This window comes from Haliotis cracherodii, unplaced genomic scaffold (assembly GCF_022045235.1).
Source record: "Haliotis cracherodii isolate W230 unplaced genomic scaffold, xgHalCrac1.p SCAF_1, whole genome shotgun sequence".
NCBI classification, from domain to species: Eukaryota; Metazoa; Mollusca; class Gastropoda; order Lepetellida; family Haliotidae; genus Haliotis; species Haliotis cracherodii.
Genome location: NW_027266264.1, coordinates 88,540,489 through 88,564,019, shown reverse-complemented (window position 1 = coordinate 88,564,019; position 23,531 = coordinate 88,540,489). Strand labels below are relative to the sequence as shown.

General features: G+C 42.1%; 2 protein-coding genes across 2 annotated transcripts in view; one reads left to right on the top strand and one right to left on the bottom strand.

Moving 5' to 3' along the window:
* The window catches only part of LOC139470447 (kin of IRRE-like protein 2), a 323,048-nt gene extending 308,475 nt beyond the window's left edge, over positions 1-14,573 (bottom strand). Inside the window, exon 1 of the mRNA XM_071252857.1 lies at positions 14,505-14,573. The gene's annotated coding sequence lies outside the window, so the exon portion shown is untranslated. The remainder of the gene's footprint in view (positions 1-14,504) is intronic.
* Positions 1-19,672, top strand: part of LOC139458362 (uncharacterized) — a 37,399-nt gene extending 17,727 nt beyond the window's left edge. The window contains exons 4-6 of the mRNA XM_071239773.1: positions 17,213-18,129; positions 18,243-18,956; positions 19,081-19,672. Coding sequence (XP_071095874.1) covers positions 17,213-18,129; positions 18,243-18,956; positions 19,081-19,672 — 2,223 coding nt within the window. The remainder of the gene's footprint in view (positions 1-17,212; positions 18,130-18,242; positions 18,957-19,080) is intronic.
* The last annotated feature ends 3,859 nt before the right edge of the window (positions 19,673-23,531 follow it).

The following is a 23,531-nucleotide window of genomic DNA, read 5'->3' as shown; positions in this document are numbered from 1 at the left end:
TTACATTGGCACACATTTCAGGCCATTTACAGACAGGCACTTACATTGGCACACATTTCAGGCCATTTACAGACAGGCACTTACATTGGCACACATTTCAGGGCATTTACAGACAGGCACTTACATTGGTACACATTTCAGAGCATTTACAGACAGGCACTTACATTGGTACACATTTCAGGCCATTTACAGACAGGCACTTACATTGGCACACATTTCAGGGCATTTAAAGACAGGCATTAACATTGGCACACATTTCAGGGCATTTACAGAGAGGCACTTACATTGGCACACATTTCAGGCCATTTACAGACAGGCACTTACATTGGTACACATTTCAGGCCATTTACAGACAGGCATTAACATTGGCACACATTTCAGGGCATTTACAGACAGGCACTTTGGCACACATTTCAGGGCATTTACAGACAGGCACTTACATTGGCACACATCTCAGGGCATTTACAGACAGGCACTTACATTGGTACACATTTCAGAGCATTTACAGACAGGCACTTACATTGGTACACATTTCAGGCCATTTACAGACAGGCACTTACATTGGCACACATTTCAGGGCATTTACAGAGAGGCACTTTGGCACACATTTCAGGGATTTACAGACAGGCACTTACATTGGCACACATTTCAGCACCCACACATTTCAGGGCATTTACAGACAGGCACTTACATTGGCACACATTTCAGGCTATTTACAGACAGGCACTTACATTGGCACACATTTCAGGCCATTTACAGACAGGCACTTACATTGGCACACATTTCAGGCCATTTACAGACAGGCACTTACATTGGCACACATTTCAGGGCATTTACAGACAGGCATTTACATTGGTACACATTTCAGGCCATTTACAGACAGGCACTTACACTGGCACACATTTCAGGGCATTTAAAGACAGGCATTAACATTGGCACACATTTCAGGGCATTTACAGACAGGCACTTTGGGACACATTTCAGGGCATTTACAGACAGGCACTTACATTGGCACACATTTCAGGGCATTTACAGACAGGCACTTACATTGGCACACAGACAGGCACTTACATTGGCACACATTTCAGGCCATTTACAGACAGGCACTTACACTGGCACACATTTCAGGGCATTTAAAGACAGGCACTTACATTGGCACACATTTCAGGGCATTTACAGACAGGCACTTACATTGGCACACATTTCAGCGCCCACACATTTCAGAGCATTTACAGACAGGCACTTACATTGGCACACATTTCAGGCCATTTACAGACAGGCACTTACATTGGCACACATTTCAGGCCATTTACAGACAGGCACTTACATTGGCACACATTTCAGGGCATTTACAGACAGGCACTTACATTGGCACACATTTCAGGGCATTTACAGACAGGCACTTACATTGGCACACATTTCAGAGCATTTACAGACAGGCACTTACATTGGTACACATTTCAGGCCATTTACAGACAGGCACTTACACTGGCACACATTTCAGGGCATTTAAAGACAGGCACTTACTTTGGCACACATTTCAGGGCATTTACAGACAGGCACTAACATTGGCACACATTTCAGGGCATTTGCAGACAGGCACTTACATCGGCACAGATTTCAGGGCATTTACAGACAGAAACTAACATTGGCTCATGTTTCCAGTAACATCCCATGACATCCCTTGTTATTGCTGTCTCATCAAACAGATTGCTTAAGAACATCTAACAGAAACTTCAGATCCACACTGCTGATTCAATGTCTTATGTCCAAGGAAACAAAAAGATCTCTTGATCTGCACCCCAATGTGTACTATGTAAATAACTTCACTACCACATAGTTTATTCTATCTAATATGCTTCACAACTAATATTGTATTATATACGACACAATAAATCGCAAAGAGCAAAAGAGCAATGAAGAATGAAGCATGGTTTATTTCACCATAAACATTATTCTATTATAACTTCTTTTCTGGAGATTCAAACATGCGCTCGCAACTTGATGACATTGTAAATTGTTAAGATGTTATGTTTTAGAGAGAAGTGTCTAGTGAGTTGTTCACGATATATCTAGCTGGGCAACGTAAATAATAATGCAATGGCCGAACGATTGCATCGAGAGAGATATGACAATTGGTACATGGAGAAAAGGTACGGAAACTCAACCTGAAAATTTTGAGAATATTTGGGAAATTGCAAACTTAACCCCACTACATTCAACATTGCCAAGGTCAGTTTGTACACCAGGAGTCAATATTATCTCAATACGGGTAAAAGTCCCCCTGATTGTATCACGTGTTACTGGGAAAGTGTCAACTTTCACACTGGTACCTAGTTCTGTCAGGGGTGTGGCTGTGTAGGTGTCAACATTCACACTGGTACCTGGTTGGGTCAGGTTAGCGACAACATTCACACTGTTACCTGGTTGGGTCAGGTTAGCGACAACATTCACACTGGTACCTGGTTGGGTCAGGTTAGCGACAACATTCTCACTGTTACCTAGTTGTGTCAGGTTAGCGACAACATTCACACTGGTACCTGGTTGGGTCAGGTTAGCGACAACATTCACACTGTTACCTGGTTGGGTCAGGTTAGCGACAACATTCTCATTGTTACCTAGTTGGGTCAGATTAGCGACAACATTCACACTGTTACCTAGTTGTGTCAGGTTAGCGACAACATTCACACTGGTACCTGGTTGGGTCAGGTTAGCGACAACATTCACACTGTTACCTGGTTGGGTCAGGTTAGCGACAACATTCTCATTGTTACCTAGTTGGGTCAGATTAGCGACAACATTCACACTGTTACCTAGTTGTGTCAGGTTAGCGACAACATTCACACTGGTACCTGGTTGGGTCAGGTTAGCGACAACATTCACACTGTTACCTAGTTGGGTCAGGTTAGCGACAACATTCACACTGTTACCTAGTTGGGTCAGGTTAGCGACAATATTCACACTGTTACCTAGTTGGGTCAGGTTAGCGACAACATTCACACTGTTACCTAGTTGTGTCAGGTTAGCGACAACATTCACACTGTTACCTAGTTGTGTCAGGTTAGCGACAACATTCACACTGTTACCTAGTTGTGTCAGGTTAGCGACAACATTCACACTGTTACCTAGTTGTGTCAGGTTAGCGACAACATTCACACTGGTACCTAGTTGGGTCAGGTTAGCGACAACATTCACACTGTTACCTAGTTGGGTCAGGTTAGCGACAACATTCACACTGTTACCTAGTTGGGTCAGGTTAGCGACAACATTCACACTGTTACCTAGTTGGGTCAGTTAGCGACAACATTCACACTGTTACCTAGTTGTGTCAGGTTAGCGACAACATTCACACTGTTACCTAGTTGGGTCAGATTAGCGACAACATTCACACTGTTACCTAGTTGGGTCAGGTTAGCGACAACATTCACACTGTTACCTAGTTGGGTCAGGTTAGCGACAACATTCACACTGTTACCTAGTTGGGTCAGGTTAGCGACAACATTCACACTGTTACCTAGTTGGGTCAGGTTAGCGACAACATTCATACTATTACCTAGTTGGGTCAGGTTAGCGACAAGGTTCATCTCCCCCTTGAGGTAAGCAAGATGCTACTTAGGCTCTCTTACCCAAAATAAACTCGCTCATAACATGATTGTGTAACGCTGTCAACGACATGATTCACTTATCCCAGCACTAGAGTGGTTGGTGAGAGACTGGAAGCATTGTTTTATTCTGCCCCAATTAAGTTTCGACACAGTAAAAATATCAGGATTATAGACAAAAAGTTGCAGTGAACATGTTCCGACCCTGTGGACATGAACAAATCTTTGGGTGTTCGATGAGTGGTGTTCCTGAACATTCTTATTAATGCAACATGAATATGTTTGCAAAAGTATAACATAATCTAAAAGAAAAACAAAAGAGCATAATGAAAATTGAAACAGAAAAGCATGAACAAATACCTGTAGTTAATTAAGGATTAAAGAAAATGTGAAAAAAAGCAATTAATTAATACAGAAACGGTAGAATACAGACCATGAAACACATCCGATGCTGGATATATTGAGGCATGAGAATTAAACAGACAAAACACAACAGAGGCAGCATTTACTAGCCTTGCTCCAAGGCCATACTGAAAGAAAAGTCCCTGGGTGTGTTGTAATTCTATCTTCCTAATAGGCAAGTCTAGATCCTCAGTCTCTAATAGGGACAACTTGTTCTTAATTTTTACATAATCTAGATATTATGATTAAAACTAATAATTATTGCCTTAGAGACTTGTGCAAGTCAAAACATTTACAAATATTGCCATAGGTTGTGAAGTACAGTTTAGGTATGAATACTGAATTTTTTTGACAAACATATGTAAACATGGTAACACAGATATAAAAATGTTTCAGGAAATTGTAATTTTTTCAAAAATGTTAACAAAAATGTCAAATAGGAATTTCACACAGTATTGATTCCATGTTTTAAATTCATGTATCCTTTCTTTCTCTCCCCAGGGGCGGTCGGGTAGCCTAGTGGTTAAAGCGCCGTGATATTGCTGGAATATTGCTAAAAGCGGCGTAAAACCATACTCACTCACTCACTCTTTCTCCCCCCAGACCCCCTAAAACATAGTCCCAATTTTTAACACAGCCCCATCAACAAAATCCCCCTTTCAGACACTTGAGAATTTCCCAAGAAACATGTGTGTGTGAATGTCTCTGTATGGCAGGAACACACTGTCATGTGACAGGAACTCAAACTTGACCAACTTTCTTCCTCCAAAGGAAGAAATGCGAGTTGTAATAATTCTGCTGGAACCTATATACACATGGAACCACGTCTTGTTTACACGAGAGCTTGCACACTGGGAATCTAGTAGACAATCAGTCACGCCCTCATGAAGACTTTCAACAACATTCATTTTACTCCTTGTACATTTCACATTGATGACACGCCAACATTGTTACCAATTGTGGAGCAGCTGGCTGTCAAAAAGATAAAGTCATGGTACAACACTAAACCAGCTGTCTGTGTACAACACTTAACCAGCTGTCTGTGTACAACACTAAACCAGTTGTCTGTGTACAACACTAAACCAGCTGTCTGTGTACAACACTAAACCAGTTGTCTGTGTACAACACTAAACCAGCTGTCTATGTACAACACTAAACCAGCTGTCTGTGTACAACACTAAACCAGCTGTCTATGTACAACACTAAACCAGCTGTCTGTGTACAACACTAAACCAGCTGTCTGTGTACAACACTAAACCAGCTGTCTATGTACAACACTAAACCAGCTGTCTATGTACAACACTAAACCAGTTGTCTGTGTACAACACTAAACCAGCTGTCTATGTACAACACTGAACCAGTTGTCTATGTACAACACTAAACCAGCTGTCTATGTACAACACTTAACCAGCTGTCTGTGTACAACACTAAACCAGCTGTCTATGTACAACACTAAACCAGCTGTCTGTGTACAACACTAAACCAGCTGTCTATGTACAACACTAAACCAGCTGTCTATGTACAACACTAAACCAGCTGTCTATGTACAACACTAAAGCAATGCTGGCTGTGTACAACACTAAACCAGCTGTCTATGTACAATACTAAACCAGTGCTGTCTGTGTCCAGAGATGCATCACAGATGAGGACACTGGTAAGAATTCTGTGTAGAGTCCTTGCAGCTCAGAGGACACGAGACCACACACACTACATATGACACAATAACAACAAATCTTAGGCACTGATTCTTGTATCTTACAGTTTCCAGTTCCTCAAACACAAATTTCACAAAAATCAAATTAAACAAAAAAATCCATCTTTTGTTATGTCCTATTTTACCCTTTTCCCATCTGGGATGAATGATGACGCAGGCCAACACCGGGAGTGATGTCAGCCAAAGACTCACTTCCTATGTTACAGAGGATATTGTATATTGAGTGATGAAGCCCAACAACATGTGCTTGAGATACACTGCAAGAGGCACCTTGCTGTCAGGGGCATGGCAGTAAATCATTTAAAAAACTCTTTCCAGAAGGGGGATTAACTCTTTTGATTATGTACAACTGCTAATGACATCCCTCCTTCATGCAGACCGAGGTTAACTGCTGATTGGGCATGACAACGTAGGAATGTGTGCAGATGTTAATATCTGTTAATGTTTAAAAAAATGATAAATGTCAAATGAAATAGAATAAATGTTCACAGATTATTATCATATTCATGAGCATGATGACCAAGTTTCTGAAGTAAAGTTAAGCCGAGATAAGTATTAAAAGAAATCATCTTATTGTAAAAGGATATCCCCCTTAAATGATGAGGATGTCTAACGAACAGGTCACCCTGATTATCCTCATCATGCTCTTGGTTTCTCTGTTCCGATGTTACCAGACTCGACACATGTGGGTGGTAGTTCAGTCATTATTGTAGGTCAACAGGCAGTGGAAATAATCATTGGAAATATCAGCCCCAAAATTAAGTCGATTTTGTATCCGAAACCTGACAATATGCTTTTGGAATCACTTTAAGAAAAATATATTTTTTAGCATGTTTTATTATTCTAATTTGGATAGCCTGTAAACTAAATGCATAAAATTAATTCTCCTATCTAGCACAGGCAAATATATTGTGAGTTCAAGGTTGAAGTCTCGATGTGAGTGGCAAGGTCTGCCATGCTGTTTTCTAATACAATCTGGATTCCTCACATTGACAACCGCCCAAACAACCAAAATGTTCTTGTTTTTATTTCCAACAAAATGAACATTGCTATCTCAATCTTAATTTCATTTTTTATCTACTTCACACTTCACTCTTACTGAACAGCCTTCATCGGGATGTTTTCAGAACAATGTTGTAGGTAGTCAGTGACGAAATACTGTGAACGCATGAAATCAATATCTCACAGGAGAAAAATATCATGTTATTTAAATCGAGTGAAATCACAGTAAAGCCTGAGTGACATTCAGTGGGCCTGACTGACTGACTACAACATTAAATACTGAACTGCAAAAGAAACATCACCATGGATAGATATATGAGAAACCTTATTTGTTCAAATACTGTAAACATATTTTGAGACATATTAAAAAGATGAAACTTGGCAAAACTGATCATCAAGGTTGAAATTAGATTGTCAAATGTTCTTAAAGTGAAACTCAACACTAGTCTCTGAGAAAATGGCATCACAAGTCTGTATCTCTTGTGTCTGCCATGTGCATTGATGACTGTCGTGCAACGTCGATACATTAAATGGATGAGGCGGTTGATGAAGGCCATAGGCACTTGAACCCACACTCTGAGGTACGCCTGATGCAGTTCAGCTGCAGTTGTCGGACATCATTCAGCCGTCATTGAATCTCGTCCCACATGATGACATTCTGCTGGAGGAAGTCTCTTGTTGCTCTCGCAGTGTGGGCACGGGCGTTATCATGCTGAAACCTGCGGTTGTGGCGATGTGCCATATGAGGTATGGTGTGTCTCAAGACTTGATCAATGTACCGAGCTGCTGTGACACCATTGCCTCTCCCTGGAAGACCATAGGGCGGACCCTCTGTGCAAGACCAATTCCACCCCACACCATGATGCCCGGACCACCCCACAAGTCTCTCTCAACAACACAAGCATCTGAATAACATTCCCCACAGTGTCGCCAGGCTCTCGTTCTGCCATCTGCTGTTGAGATACAGTAACAGCTCTCGTCTGAGAAGAGGACTCTTCCACTGCCGGTGGCGCCAATGCTGGTGCTGTGTTGCCTACTGAAGATGGTTCCGGCGATGATGTGGTGTCAGAATGGGTCCTCGGTGTGGCCTGTGACAGTGGAGGAGTCTGCTCGTCAATCCTCGACACATGGTGTCCGCACAAATGTGTCGCTGGTGTGTCCCCATGGTCTGTCGAGCAGTTTCCGCAGCAGTAACAAAGCGATCTTGAAGATGGTGTTGCACAATCTGACGATCCTGACGTCGGGTGGTGACCCTTGGTCTTCCACTACGTGGTCAGTCATCTGTAGTGTTGGTGGTCTGGTACCGTTGCTGGAGCCTTCATGTGGTCTTTATGTGAACTTGAAATGCATTCGCTACTTGCCTGGCGGTTGGTCCAGCATGCAATCGTTCAAGGGCTTGGTGAGGCTGATTTCTTGCCAATCTTGGCATGTGGTAGCAATTCAATAACGAATGAATGTTATCTGATCTGGGTGGGGTCTTTTTCAGGGCAAGAAATGGGTGAATGCATGTGCATTTCAAATTGCACGGAACTCACATGCATCAGGTTACCACGGCCATTGCCATGATGCGTTTGGGCGATCGGTTTTATTGTCATCTGATTTGTTTTTTATCAAATTTCATTTTTCCGGACAGGGTAATGTTAAATTTTAGAAACTTTAACAACAATTACCCAGATATTAAAATGACAACTTTTCATGCAATGTTACTTGGGGTGATGTTTCTTTTGCGGTTCAGTATATTTGGATCATTATAACACAAGCATGGTCTAATGGACATTCATCAACATTTGCATTTGCATGCACAAAAGAAATAAACTTTTTCAAAATTTTCAAAATACCAGTTTTGTGTTCATCCAATAGGGAGTTGTTTTCTAGATGGATTCACAAATATATACACATAACAATGGGTACTGATGAAGTAGTATTTTAATAATATCTATGGACATTTTTGATTATTTTCTTTCTGTTGGCAGTACTTTCCATCATGTTGTGTGATTATGAAACATGTTTTTTGACAGTTTTAGTGTCATCAATTTCTGAATAAACATCACATGAATTCCTATGTGGATCAATGCTTCACTGTCTATCAATATAACACTGTTAACTACTAAGGGTCACACAAATGTCACACATTGTTAACTATTAATGGTTACATTGATGTCACACACTGTTAACTAGTTAGGATTGTATTCAAACACACACTGTTAACTAGTAGGGGTTACATCCATGTCACACACTGTTCACTAGTAATGGTTACATCATTGTCACACACTGTTAACTAGTTAGGGTTACATCATTGTCAAACACTGTTAATAGTTTGTGTTACATCAGTGTCACACACTGTTCACTAGTAATGGTTACATCATTGTCACACACTGTTAACTAGTTAGGGTTACATCATTGTCAAACACTGTTAATAGTTTGTGTTACATCAGTGTCAAACACTGTTCACTAGTTAGGGTTACATCAGTGTCAAACACTGTTAACTAGTTAGGGTTACATCATTGTCAAACACTGTAACTAGTTAGGGTTACATCCATGTCACACACTGTTAACTGGTTAGGGTTACATACATGGCACACACAGTTAAGTAGTTAGGGTTACATCATTGTCAAACACTGTAACTAGTTAGGGTTACATCATTGTCAAACACTGTAACTAGTTAGGGTTACATCCATGTCACACACTGTTAACTAGTTAGGGTTAATACATGGCACACACAGTTAAGTAGTTAGGGTTACATCATTGTCAAACACTGTTACTAGTTTGTGTTACATCCATGTCAAACACTGTAACTAATCTGGGCGGCAAAAGAAAGTATAGGTCGAATTCCATGATCGATAAAAAAATAACAAGAAGAGGTTTTGTTGTGAATTATAATATAATCTAGGAAGGGGTAACAAATGATTGAAATTGTGCAATCACAGGTAATGTAAGCTCAAGGTAAACAATGGTGGGGTAAGAAATTTCATTTTCAAAAGTTGTCTGAAATGTCACCAAAAAATTGTCAGACACACTACAAGTTCATTGTCGACACAGTTGCCTTCAATAGCATGTATAACCTCCATCTGCCTCAATGCATGCTGTGATACGCCGCCTCATCGATGACGTCAGTCTTCTGATGACGTGGACTGGAATCCGTTGCCACTCGTCTCTCAGGGCTTGCTGCAATTCTTGTCTGTTGTCTGAAGGCTGATGGCGTGCTCTAATCTGTCTGTCAAGATGGTATCACAGATGTTTAATAGGATTCATGGGGCAGTGGGCAGGCCAGGGCAAAATGTCCATGGTCTGCTGGTTTAGAAAGTTCCGAGTCAGTCTTGCAGTATGGGGCCTGGCATTGTTGTGTTGAAACAATGTCCCCTGCTGTTGGTTTTGTAAGAACGGAAGCACAACTGGCTGCAACACTTGGTCTCTGTACTGCACAGCGTTCAGGTTTCTCTGTATAATCACCAAATCTTCTGATCTCCACAAATACCGCCCAGCACCATGACACCTCCCCCGCCGAATGGATGGACCTCTCAAATACACGCCGGAGCCAAACGTTCCCCTCTGCGTCGATAAACTCGTTCTCTGCCGTCATTTCGAAACAAGTTAACCTGACTTTCATCAGTAAATAGCCGTCAATGCCAGTTTCTCACTTGCCAGCATCAAACCTGCTTCACCCATCGCAGTCTCAGGCGTCGATGTTGAGCAGTCAGTACCATTCCTCGGAAAGGACGATACCATCGGATTCCAACAGCACGAAGTTGTCGTAGTACTGTACATTGGCTAATGGGATGTCCCAACGCTGTTTCTGCTGTCGCTGTCGCCGTTATGAATCTGTTTCTCAGGTGAATGAGCTGTATCTGACCATCTTCCAGTGGTGTTGTCACCCGGGGTCGTCCGGTTCTATGCCTGTCCTGTGTCCTCCCTGTCTGCCTGTACCGTTGAATCAGCCTGGCTACCGTCAATGGTTACAACCAAACCTTCTGGCAATTTGGACCTGTGTTGCCCCCATTTCGGCCATACCGCTGACTCTCTCTCTGCTCCTGTGACAGTCGTGGCATTTCTTTTGTGTGCTTTCATCACGTGTGGTTATACCCTGCAGACGGACACATTTATACAGCTAACATGCATGTGCAGTTTATGCCATAGGCGGGAAACCTGTTTCACCATTTTTTTGTCACCGCACAAGCTGTCAAAGGTGGCGCCTTCGGGTGAGTTTTTTTTTGGTACCGGTTCCTAGGGAGTCATATTCCCAATACCCACTTTCCACTAGTTATTCCTGTTTTTAGGAAAATTACAAATTGACAACCTATTGCCGCTTAGTTTAGTTAGGGTTACATCCATGGCAAACACTGTAACAAGTAACTACTTAGGGTTACATCGATGTCATACACTGTTAACAAGTTAGGGTTACATCCATGGTACACAGTTAACTAGTTAGGGTTACATCGATGTCATACACTGTTAACTAGTTAGGATTACATCCACGGCAAACACTGTTAACTAGTTAGGGTTACATCGATGTCAAACACTGTTAACTAGCTAGGGTTACATCGATGTCATACACTGTTAACTAGCTAGGGTTACATCGATGTCATACACTGTTAATTAGCTATGGTTACATCTATGTCACTCACTGCTAACTAGTTAGGGTTTCATCCATGGTAAACACTGTAACTAGTTAGGGTTACATTGATGTCACATACTGTTGACTAGTTAAGTTCATGTACAAGGTCTCTGTTTTAGTTAATTATTATTAAATACTTTGACCATGACAGCTAATTGTGAAACAGGGAATAACAGTAAATTAAAGGATTCATGTTCACCATCTGCCATCTCTTTAATATTTACACCAGTAACAATACACTACAACATGTTTAAAAAGTGTTCTAACTATATATTTATCTCAAATCATCATTAAAACGCAAATACAATCCCGCTCGTCTGTAACATACTACCAGCACAAGTTTCATAACATATTATTTACAACACATGAATAGACTAACTTTCAGCTGTCACTTGTGTCTGTCCATGCAGGTTCAATATGATGGCCATCTCTGTACAGTGGACAAGTATTCCTGAACATGTCATCAGGTCATAGGTCACAGGTCACAGGTCACAGGTCACAGATCACAGGTCACACATCATAGTGAGTGAGTGAGTATGGTTTTACGCCGCTTTTAGCAATATTCCAGCAATATCACAGCGGGGGACACCAGAAATGGCTTCACACATTGTACCCATGTAGGGAATCGAACCCGGGTCTTCGGCATGACTAGTGAACGCTTTAACCACTAGGCTACTCAAACATCATAAGCTAATCATAAACTAACAGCAACAATGACTACTTCAGCCCTTCTGTTGCCTTATTGCGTCACACGTGCTTACTTCATGGCAAAATATGTTTGTAATATTTCTCATTTGAAATGTCTCTTAGTTGTAATTTTACTTTTGAGTTGTGAGAAAATAGAGAAATCAGCTGTCACATTCTGTAAATCTTGTAATTAACGCAAGCATGAATTAAATGCAAGAAATGTGAATGGTCTTTGCTCGCATTATTAAACATTGCATTTCTTTCAACGATAAGCGATTTTGGACAGCAGAAATACCAACTTGGACAACTTTGAAATTAAACAACATACAGTATGTATTCCATAAGGAAGAGATTGTATTCCACATCACTGTTCATTAAGCAGGACTTGTAACAAGTATATAAAGAATGTCAGTCAAACACGAATTACATCCTGTGAATTGTCTCTGGTTTGGTCAAGACATGAGTTCCACTCACTTATGTCATCACTGATCACACCTTCAAGTCCAGACAGACGCCACCCATGCAACACGGTGTCTTTGTTCTTTGCGACTGCGTCAAAGGCTGGCACGAGCCAGCACGCATGTATTGTTTTAGCGGAAGTACTCTACTCAGCGCTAATAAGCGATGCTATTAGGTGTGTGGTGTGTGATTGGATTAATGTAAGGTTGGATTAAGGTGAGGATTATCCTGTAAACCTGACAGAGGATGTTTTCTTTAGATGCTTGGGAGGAGGGGGGTCTCGCATTCATATTGAGTCGCATTTTTGGCAAGGGACCAGTGGTTGCATTCTTTTGGAGACGCATTAATTTCATGATTTACAGTAACACACATTGACAATACTCAGCTATATAACACACACCTTTCCTTCTGTGAAGTGAATATATAACTCACTGTGTACAAGTCTTCTATCATACACTCTTGTCTCAGGTGCCAAATAACTGTTCTATGTTTTGAAAAAATCAAGCTATGAACCTGAGTATAATCAGGTGAGCTATATACGTTTGATAACCATTTGATAAATCCCCATAATACATGTTGACAATTTCATAATTGTGACATGAAGTTGAAATAAAACAACACATTATCTATAAACAGTTTAGAGCAGGTAACAATGTATCATGAGCTGGTAACAATGTTCTGTCATGAGTTGGTCACAATAGTCATGAGATGGTAACAATGTTCAGTCATGAGATGGTAACAATGTTCAGTCATGAGCTGGTCATAATGTTCAGTCATGAGATGGTCACAATGTTCAGTCATGAGCTGATGACAATGTTCAGGCATGAGCTGGTCACAATGTTCAGTCATGAGCTAGTCACAATGTTCAATCATGAGCTGATGACAATGTTCAGTCATGATCTGGTCACAATGTTCAGTCATGAGATGGTAACAATGTTCAGTCATGAGCTGATGACAATGTTCAGTCATGAGATGGTAACAATGTTTAGTCATGAGCTGATGACAATGTTCAGTCATGATCTGGTCACAATGTTTAGTCATGAGCTGATGACAATGTTCAGTCATATGATGGTAACAATGTTCAGTCATGAGCTGATGACAATGTTCAGTCATGAGTTGGTCACAAAGTTCAGCCATGAGCTGATGACAATGTTCAGTCATGAGCTGGTCACAAAGTTCAGGCATGAGCTGATGACAATGTTTAGTCATGAGCTGATGACAATGTTCAGTCAGGAGCTGGTCACAATGTTTAGTCAAGAGCTGATGACAATGTTCAGTCATGAGTTGGTCACAATGTTCAGTGAGGAGACATATTCACTTGGCCGGTTGGTGGTATTATGCAACTGAGGATGAGCGGTTTTAATTCCACTTTTACACATGCCTCTTGCTCACAGAGATCAATTCAACTGTAAAAAAGGATAAAATGCATTTCAATTTTCTGAATCCCGAATTTATGAAATACCCACACACCCCTTTGTTCCAGCTAGGGTAATAACAATATGTGATGGTGTGCCTGCTAAGTTGCCAATATCATAAAAGCCTCTGATATGATGACCAGAAAATCTCAGTGTACATATTTCCACACCACTGTTAACAACCTCCTACTTGGATTAAAACTTTGAACTATCAAGTAAGTTAATTTTTGATGAACCATACTGATATTAATCCTAGTCTTATGCTGATTACACATTCATAGAACAAAACATGAACATGATTGCAAAATTGCCATTGAATCATTCTCAAACATAATTAATAAACAAATAGTTGACAACGTTTTGCTATTTTAATGAATTGATTTATAGGTACTGTTACAAATCATCATAGAACTTTCCAAGTATGTAGAAACAACATCAGTGTAACTATATGATAGGTGTACACCACTGTCATGCCTCCTCGTAAACACATGTTACCACAATTATCCTTCCTGATCACACAATAATGATGAGGAGAAGTAAGTTTGTTTACATGTTCACAAGTCTCCCCAAACACTGTCTGCAATACACAGAAAACAAGAATGATGGTTTACCTTTGTGTGAGGGCAGTCAGCAGACACTGTCAGTTGGTGAAGCAGCCGGACACAGCAGCACCCGGTTCCATTACTCCAGACAGGTGGCCATTACAACATTGCCGCTATATCCACACTGATACTCCTTATTGGCCTTCTAACCGCCTACCGCCCGATCCCATGGTCGTGTTACACGATTAACGACAGCAGTGTAACTCCCAGCTCTGAAAGCATTCTTCCTGCCTCGCACAGCAAGGGGATCTGCCTTATAGCAGCTACAACAGCGTGCTAGCAGACTCTGGGAGTTCAATGATTTCCTGGTCACATGCAGCCCACAGAAGTGAAGGGCCCAGATCTCTCCAACCCCTCTCATAGTCCATGGTGGAATATTAGTTTCCTCGATTCTTTCACTTGTAGTTTAAGCATGATTGGTAGACTGTCGCAGCGTTGGACAAAAGCATTTTATGATGCAGTTATTGTGAGGTGAAGCTCCACATGTCCCTGTGAGTTGCTGCTATGTATGCAGTGGTTTTATCTTGAATAAACACCCATTCCCATACATGTCAACTTCGTGCATTACACATCAGATATAACCAGCAGTATATTCACATTACAAGGAAAATTGAGGCAACAAATTCATTGCAATTTTCCACAGTAATGTAAGTGCTGGAATGATATCTAAACTACTTCCAGAACAGATTCATATGAAATATTAGCCATGCCAACATGAACCATACCTTTAAGTTGATGAAGTTGATAACTCCACTCGCCCCGCCCATCACCACCACATATGTCCTACCTACCCTCCCACCTACACATACAGCTTACAGACCCCTCCCATCTATATATACAGCTTACAGGCCCCTCCCACCTACACATACAGCTTACAGACCATTCCCATCTATATATACAGCTTACAGGCCCCTCCCACCTACATGTACAGCTTAGAGGCCCCTCCCACCTACACATACAGCTTACAGACTCCTCCCACCTACATGTACAGCTTACAGGCCCCTCCTATCTATACATACAGCTTACAGGCCCCTCCCACCTACATGTACAGCTTACAGGCCCCTCCCATCTATACATACAGCTTACAGGCCCATCCCATCTAAACACACAGTTTACAGCCCCCACCCCCCACCCACACATACAGCTTACAGGCCCCTTCCACCTACATGTACAGCTTACAGGCCCCTCCCATCTATACATACAGCTTACAGGCCCCTCCTGTCTATACATACAGCTTACAGGCCCCTCCCACCTACATGTACAGCTTACAGGCCCCTCCCATCTATACATACAGCTTACAGGCCCATCCCATCTAAACACACAGTTTACAGCCCCCACCCCCCACCCACACATACAGCTTACAGGCCCCTTCCACCTACATGTACAACTTACAGGCCCCTCCCATCTATACATACAGCTTACAGGCCCCTCCTACCCACACATAAAGCTGAAAGGCCCCTACCACCTACACGTACAGCTGACATGCCCCTCCTATCTATACATACAGCTTACAGGCCCTCACATCAATATATACAGCTTACAAGGCCCCTCCCATCAATATATACAGCTTACAGGCCCTCCCATCTATATATACAGCTTACAGGCCCTCCCATCGATACATACAGCTTACAAGGCCACTCCCATCCATACATACAGCTTACAGGCCCCTCCCACCCACACATACAGCTTACAGGCCCTCCCATCTATACATACAGCTTACAGGCCCCTCCCATCAATATATACAGCTTACAGACCCCTTCCATCTATACATACAGCTTACAGGCCCTCCCATCTATATATACAGCTTACAGGCCCCTCCCATATATATATACAGCTTACAGGCCCCTCCTATCCATACATACAGCTTACAGGCCCCTCCCATCTATACATACAGCTTACAAGGCCCCTCCCATCTATATATACAGCTTACAGGCCCTCCCATCTATACATACAGCTAACAAGGCCGCTTCCATCCATACATACAGCTTACAGGCCCCTCCCACCCACACATACAGCTTACAGGCCCTCCCATCTATATATACAGCTTAGAGGCCCCTCCCATCAATATATGCAGCTTACAGACCCCTCCCATCTATACATACAGCTTACAGGCCCTCCCATCTATATATACAGCTTACAGGACCCTCCTATCCATACATACAGCTTACAGGCCCCTCCCATCTATACATACAGCTTACAGGCCCCTCCCATCTATAAATACAGCTTACAAGGCCCCTCCCATCTATACATACTGCTTACAGACCCCTCCTATCCATACATACAGCTTACAGGCCCTCCCATCTATACATACTGCTTACAGACCCCTCCCATCCATACATACTGCTTACAGGCTCCTCCCACCCACACAAACAGCTTACAGACCCCCCCATCTATACATACAGCTTACAGGCCCCTCCTATCTATACATGCAGCTTACAGTTAAAACTGTTAGGACATCTCTAGACAGTATAGTCTGGGAAAGAATTGGAGTACAGTATGGGAAAAATATTGGAGTACGGTATGGGGAATGTATTGGGGTTCTGTCTGGGGAATGTATTGAATTACAGTCTGGGGAAGTATTGGTGGACAGTCTGAAGAAGGCATTGGAGTACAGTCTGAGGATCTGAGGAAACTATTGGAATACAGTCTGGGTAAGCATTGGAATACAGTCTGGGGAAAGCATTGGAGTACAGTCTGAGGAAAGTCTTGAACTACAGTCTGGGGAAAGTATTGGAGTACAGTCTGGGGAAAGTATTGGAGTACAGTCTGGGGAAAGTATTGGAATACAGTCTGGGGAAAGCATTGGAATACAGTCTGGGGAAAGTATTGGAATACAGTCTGGGGAAAGTATTGGAGTACAGTCTGAGGAAAGTATTGGAATACAGTCTGGGGAAAGTATTGGAGTACAGTCTGAGGAAAGTATTGGAATACAGTCTGGGGAAAGCATTGGAATACAGTCTGGGGAAAGCATTGGAATACAGTCTGGGGAAAGTATAGGAATACAGTCTGGGGAAAGTATTGGAGTACAGTCTGGGGAAAGCATTGGAGTACAGTCTGGGGAAAGCATTGGAGTACAGTCTTGGGAAAGCATTGGAATACAGTCTGGGGAAAGTATTGGAGTACAGTCTGGGGAAAGTATTGGAGTACAGTCTGGGGAAAGCATTGGAATACAGTCTGAGGAAAGCATTGGAGTACAGTCTGGGGAAAGCATTGGAATACAGTCTGAGGAAAGCATTGGAATACAGTCTGGGGAAAGTATTGGAGTACAGTCTGAGGAAAGCATTGGAATACAGTCTGGGGAAAGTATTGGAGTACAGTCTGAGGAAAGCATTGGAATACAGTCTGGGGAAAGTATTGGAGTACAGTCTGAGGAAAGCATTGGAATACAGTCTGGGGAAAGCATTGGAATACAGTCTGAGGAAAGTATTGGAATACAGTCTGGGGAAAGCATTGGAATACAGTCTGAGGAAAGTATTGGAATACAGTCTGGGGAAAGTATTGGAGTACAGTCTGAGGAAAGCATTGGAATACAGTCTGGGGAAAGCATTGGAGTACAGTCTGAGGAAAGTCTTGAACTACAGTCTGGGGAAAGTATTGGAGTACAGTCTGGGGAAAGTATTGGAGTACAGTCTGGGTAAAGTATTGGAATAGTCTGGGGAAAGCATTTGAATACAGTCTGGGGAAAGTATTGGAATACAGTCTGGGGAAAGTATTGGAGTACAGTCTGAGGAAAGTATTGGAATACAGTCTGAGGAAAGTATTGGAGTACAGTCTGGGGAAAGTATTGGAGTACAGTCTGGGGAAAGCATTGGAATACAGTCTGAGGAAAGTATTGGAATACAGTCTGGGGAAACTATTGGAGTACAGTCTTGGGAAAGCATTGGAGTACAGTCTTGGGAAAGTATTGGAATACAGTCTAGGGAAACTATTGGAATACAGTCTGAGGAAAGTCTTGAACTACAGTCTGGGGAAAGTATTGGAGTACAGTCTGGGGAAAGTATTGGAGTACAGTCTGGGGGAAGTATTGGAGTACAGTCTGGGGAAAGCATTGGAATACAGTCTGAGGAAAGCATTGGAATACAGTCTGGGGAAAGTATTGGAGTACAGTCTGAGGAAAGTATTGGAGTACAGTCTGGGGAAAGCATTGGAATACAGTCTGAGGAAAGCATTGGAATACAGTCTGGGGAAAGTATTGGAGTACAGTCTGAGGAAAGCATTGGAATACAGTCTGGGGAAAGCATTGGAATACAGTCTGAGGAAAGTATTGGAATACAGTCTGGGGAAAGCATTGGAATACAGTCTGAGGAAAGTATTGGAATACAGTCTGGGGAAAGTATTGGAGTACAGTCTGAGGAAAGCATTGGAATACAGTCTGGGGAAAGCATTGGAGTACAGTCTGAGGAAAGTCTTGAACTACAGTCTGGGGAAAGTATTGGAGTACAGTCTGGGGAAAGTATTGGAGTACAGTCTGGGTAAAGTATTGGAATAGTCTGGGGAAAGCATTTGAATACAGTCTGGGGAAAGTATTGGAATACAGTCTGGGGAAAGTATTGGAGTACAGTCTGAGGAAAGTATTGGAATACAGTCTGAGGAAAGTATTGGAGTACAGTCTGGGGAAAGTATTGGAGTACAGTCTGGGGAAAGCATTGGAATACAGTCTGAGGAAAGTATTGGAATACAGTCTGGGGAAACTATTGGAGTACAGTCTTGGGAAAGCATTGGAGTACAGTCTTGGGAAAGTATTGGAATACAGTCTGGGGAAAGTATTGGAGTACAGTCTGGGGAAAGCATTGGAGTACAGTCTGGGGAAACTATTGGAGTACAGTCTGGGGAAAGTATTGGAGTACAGTCTGGGGAAAGTATTGGAGTACAGTCTGGGGAAAGCATTGGAATACAGTCTGGGGAAAGCATTGGAGTACAGTCTGGGGAACGTATTGGAGTACAGTTTGAGGAAAGTATTGGAAAACAGTCTGGGGAAAGCATTGGAATACAGTCTGGGGAAAGCATTGGAGTACAGTCTGGGGAACGTATTGGAATACAGTCTGAGGAAAGTATTGGAATACAGTCTGGGGAAAGTATTGGAGTACAGTCTGGGGAAAGTATTGGAATACAGTCTGGGGAAAACATTGGAGTTCTGTCTGGGGGAAGTATTACAGTGCCGGAGAAAGGTTTCATGAATCATCGGCACTTAAAAACTTCTAATACAAAATATAACAGCTCTATTCTGAAGCCAATGTAGCTATTTGAATATGATATTTACAAAGTTTCTAATTCTGTGCTCTGCATTCATGCAGGGGCTAAGTACCCATGCAGGTGGATCCTGTGTTGATGATTGTGACTGTTGTCACCACAGCTGTCACAATCCAGTATCATGCACTCTCATCTCGAAGAATGCAGCTCCAGTTCTTTCACATGAAATACTCTTAATTTGAGAATGAATAATACATCAGTAACCATCAAACATAAAATAATATTTTCATGATATGCATGATATCCTGACACCAGATCTTATGGCAACTCAGCTGAACAGGGACTTCATGATAACATTGTCTGTCCATTGAATATAAGTCATATCATTGGCCCACCATTAAGTGTTTCCCAACATAAATATGTAGATATTAATTTTCATCTTCGTGCTTGTCATCAAATCAAGATATACATATCAATGTGAAATACCTGCCTTCATATAGACATATACATGTCAATGTGAAGTGCTTGCCGCCATATCGAGATATATATGTCAATGTGAAGCGCTGGCCATGATATCGAGATATACATGTCAATGTGAAGTACTTGCCACCATATCGCGATATACATGTTAATGTGAAGTGCTGGCCGTGATATTGAGATATACATGTCAATGTGAAGCGCTTGCCACCATATCGAGATATACATGTTAATGTGAAGTGCTGGCCGTGATATCAAGATACACATGTCAATGTGAAGTGCTTGCCACCATATCAAGAAATACATGTCAGTGTGAAATGCTTGCCACCATATCGAGATATACATGTCAATGTGAAATACTTGCCACCATATCTAGATATACATGTCAGTGTGAAGTACTTGCCACCATATCGAGATATACATGTCAATGTGAAATACTTGCCACCATATCTAGATATACATGTCAGTGTGAAGTACTTGCCACCATATCAAGATATACATGTCAGTGTGAAGTACTTGCCACCATATCAAGATATACATGTCAGTGTGAAGTACTTGCCACCATATCAAGATATACATGTCAGTGTGAAGTACTTGCCACCATATCAATATATACATGTCAGTGTGAAGTACTTGCCACCATATCAAGATATACATGTCAGTGTGAAGTACTTGCCACCATATCAAGATATACATGTCAATGTAAAGAAACCAAAGTAAAAGACACAACAAGTAATAGAATTGAAATGCTAAATCATCATGTTTAGTGATGTTTCATGGAAGATTTCCTATTTGCACTGACAAAGTTTGTCCATCTGAAGCAATACGATGTAAGAACGAGAATTTATGGTTGTCGACTTCTTTAGGAACTCAACATTTCGTAGATTATACCTACTCCCTTCATCAGGTGAAATTTATAAATTCTCTTACTTGTGTGTGTCACTTCTAAATGCCTTTCAAAGACTCAATATGATGTTGTCTTTGTGCATCATACTACGACTGGTCAAAAAGTTCTTTGCCTAATAAACAAAACCAACACTTGTGAAAGTGTTCTTAATTATATTTTCAACGTAATCTCCCTGCTTTTCATTACACTTCACATATCAATTGTGAAGCTTGTCAATTCCAGTCAGGAAGAAGTTTTCTGAAGCCACCCTAAAAAACCCATTCACAGGAGCTTTGACCTCATCGTTGTCGGCATAGAGCTTTCCACACAGGTGTTCCTTTAGTAAAGTAAACAGGTGGAAATCACTTGGTGCTTGCTGACAATGAGAAGAGGCATTGTCATGAATAAGTAGAACTCCAGCAGTCAGCTATCCATGCCGCTTTTCTTTGATAAAATCTCAGGCGATGAAGCAAAGCAGCATAATAGGCACCGGTAATCGTCTTTTGACTTTCTAAGTAATCAATAGCGATCACATCCTTTGCATCCCAGAATACAGTGGTCATAACTTTCTTTACCAATCTTGAAGACTTGAATTTCTTTGGTGCCAGACAAGTGGTTTGGTGCCATTCCATGGATTGAGGTTTTGACTTGAGATCATTGTGGTAGGCCCATGTTTCATCATCCATTAATAATTTCTTTTTGAACTGACAAAATCCTCCCCGATTAGCTCTGTATTTTCCTGGCAATGTCAGGGTTTTTTTTCCTTAAGATCAGAATTTAGAAACTTTTGGTACCCAACAAGCAGATATCTTATTCATGTGTAAATGTTCATGAATAATAGTTTCAATGGCTCCATGACTCAGACCTATGTTGTCCTCAAGTTCAGCAATGGTAATACGTCTATCTGACAGTAGAAGTTTTTCTATCTCCTTTATTTAACCTTCATTGATCGAAGTTGAGTGATGTTCAGACCTAGGGTCATCATCAAGGCTTGTTCTCCCAGCCTTAAACACTGCTTCCAACATTTAATAGAGGAATAGCTAGGGCATTTATCCCCATACACTTGTGAAATGCGGTCATGAATTTCTTGGGGAGTACTTTTCTCTAAAGTCAAAACTGCTCGGTACACATTCTTTTCCATTTCTGTGTCCATTTGGGCCCCTATCACGGTCAACTGGCTGTCATTAATACACAAACAGCCTCAACAGACCAAATACACTTGCAATGAGGGACTCAAACAATGTACTACATTGACTAGTTCACTTTATGGCCCATAGTTGAAAGTTAGTCAGACTTAGAACTTTTTGACCAACCCTCATATAAGTTCCTCAGCTCAACAACAGCTGTTTTCTATTAATTTTGAATTTGTTTTATAAACTTTTCTACAATATCATATTAAAATATGTTGGAAAGATTCATTTCTTGTGGCTATACTCGGGGTATAGTATATAGGGTTTTGTGCATCCCTCGTTAGGTTTCATACGATCTGGAGGCGATTGGTATAACACCTAATGCAGGACGCTCAAAACCTGGTATGACATGGATCGTGTCACATACCACTTTATATCCCGGAGTAGTCGTGTAGGGGGCAGACCACTTCATATCCCGGGTGTCGTGCAGGGGCAGACCACTTCATATCCCGGGTGTCGTGCAGGGGCAGACCACTTCATATCCCGGGTGTCGTGCAGGGGAAGACCACTTCATATCCCGGAGTAGTCGTGTAGGGGCAGACCACTTCATACCAGGTGTCGTGCAGAGGCAGACCACTTCATATCCCAGAGTAGTCGTGTAGGGGGCAGGCCACTCCATATCCCAGATAAGTCATGTAGGGGGCAGACCTCTTCATATCCCAGGTGTCAGGCAGGGGCAGACCACTTTTTATCACAGTGTAGTCGTGTAGGGGGCAGACCACTTCATATCCTGGGTGTCGTGCAGGGACAGACCACTTTATATCCCAGATAAGTCGTGTAGGGGGCAGACCACTTCATATCCTGGGTGCCGTGCAGGGACAGACCATTTTATATCCCAGATTAGTCGAGCAGGGGGCAGACCTCTTCATATCGCAGAGTAGTCGTGTAGGGGGCAGACCACTTCATATCCCGTAGTAGTCGTGTAGGGGGCAGACCTCTTCATATCCCAGGTGTTGTGCAGGGGCAGACCACTTCATATCCCAGAGTAGTCATGTAGGGGGCAGACCACTTCATATCCCAGAGTAGTCATGTAGGGGGCAGACCACTTCATATCCCAGGTGTTGTGCAGGGGCAGACCACTTCATATCACAGAGTAGTCATGTAGAGGGCAGACCACTTCATATCCCGGAGTAGTCATGTAGGGGGCAGACCACTTCATATCCCGGGTGTTGTGCAGGGGCAGACCACTTCATATCCCAGAGTAGTCATGTAGGGGGCAGACCTCTTCATATCCCAGGTGTTGTGCAGGGGCAGACCACTTCATATCCCAGAGAAGTCATGTAGGGGGCAGAC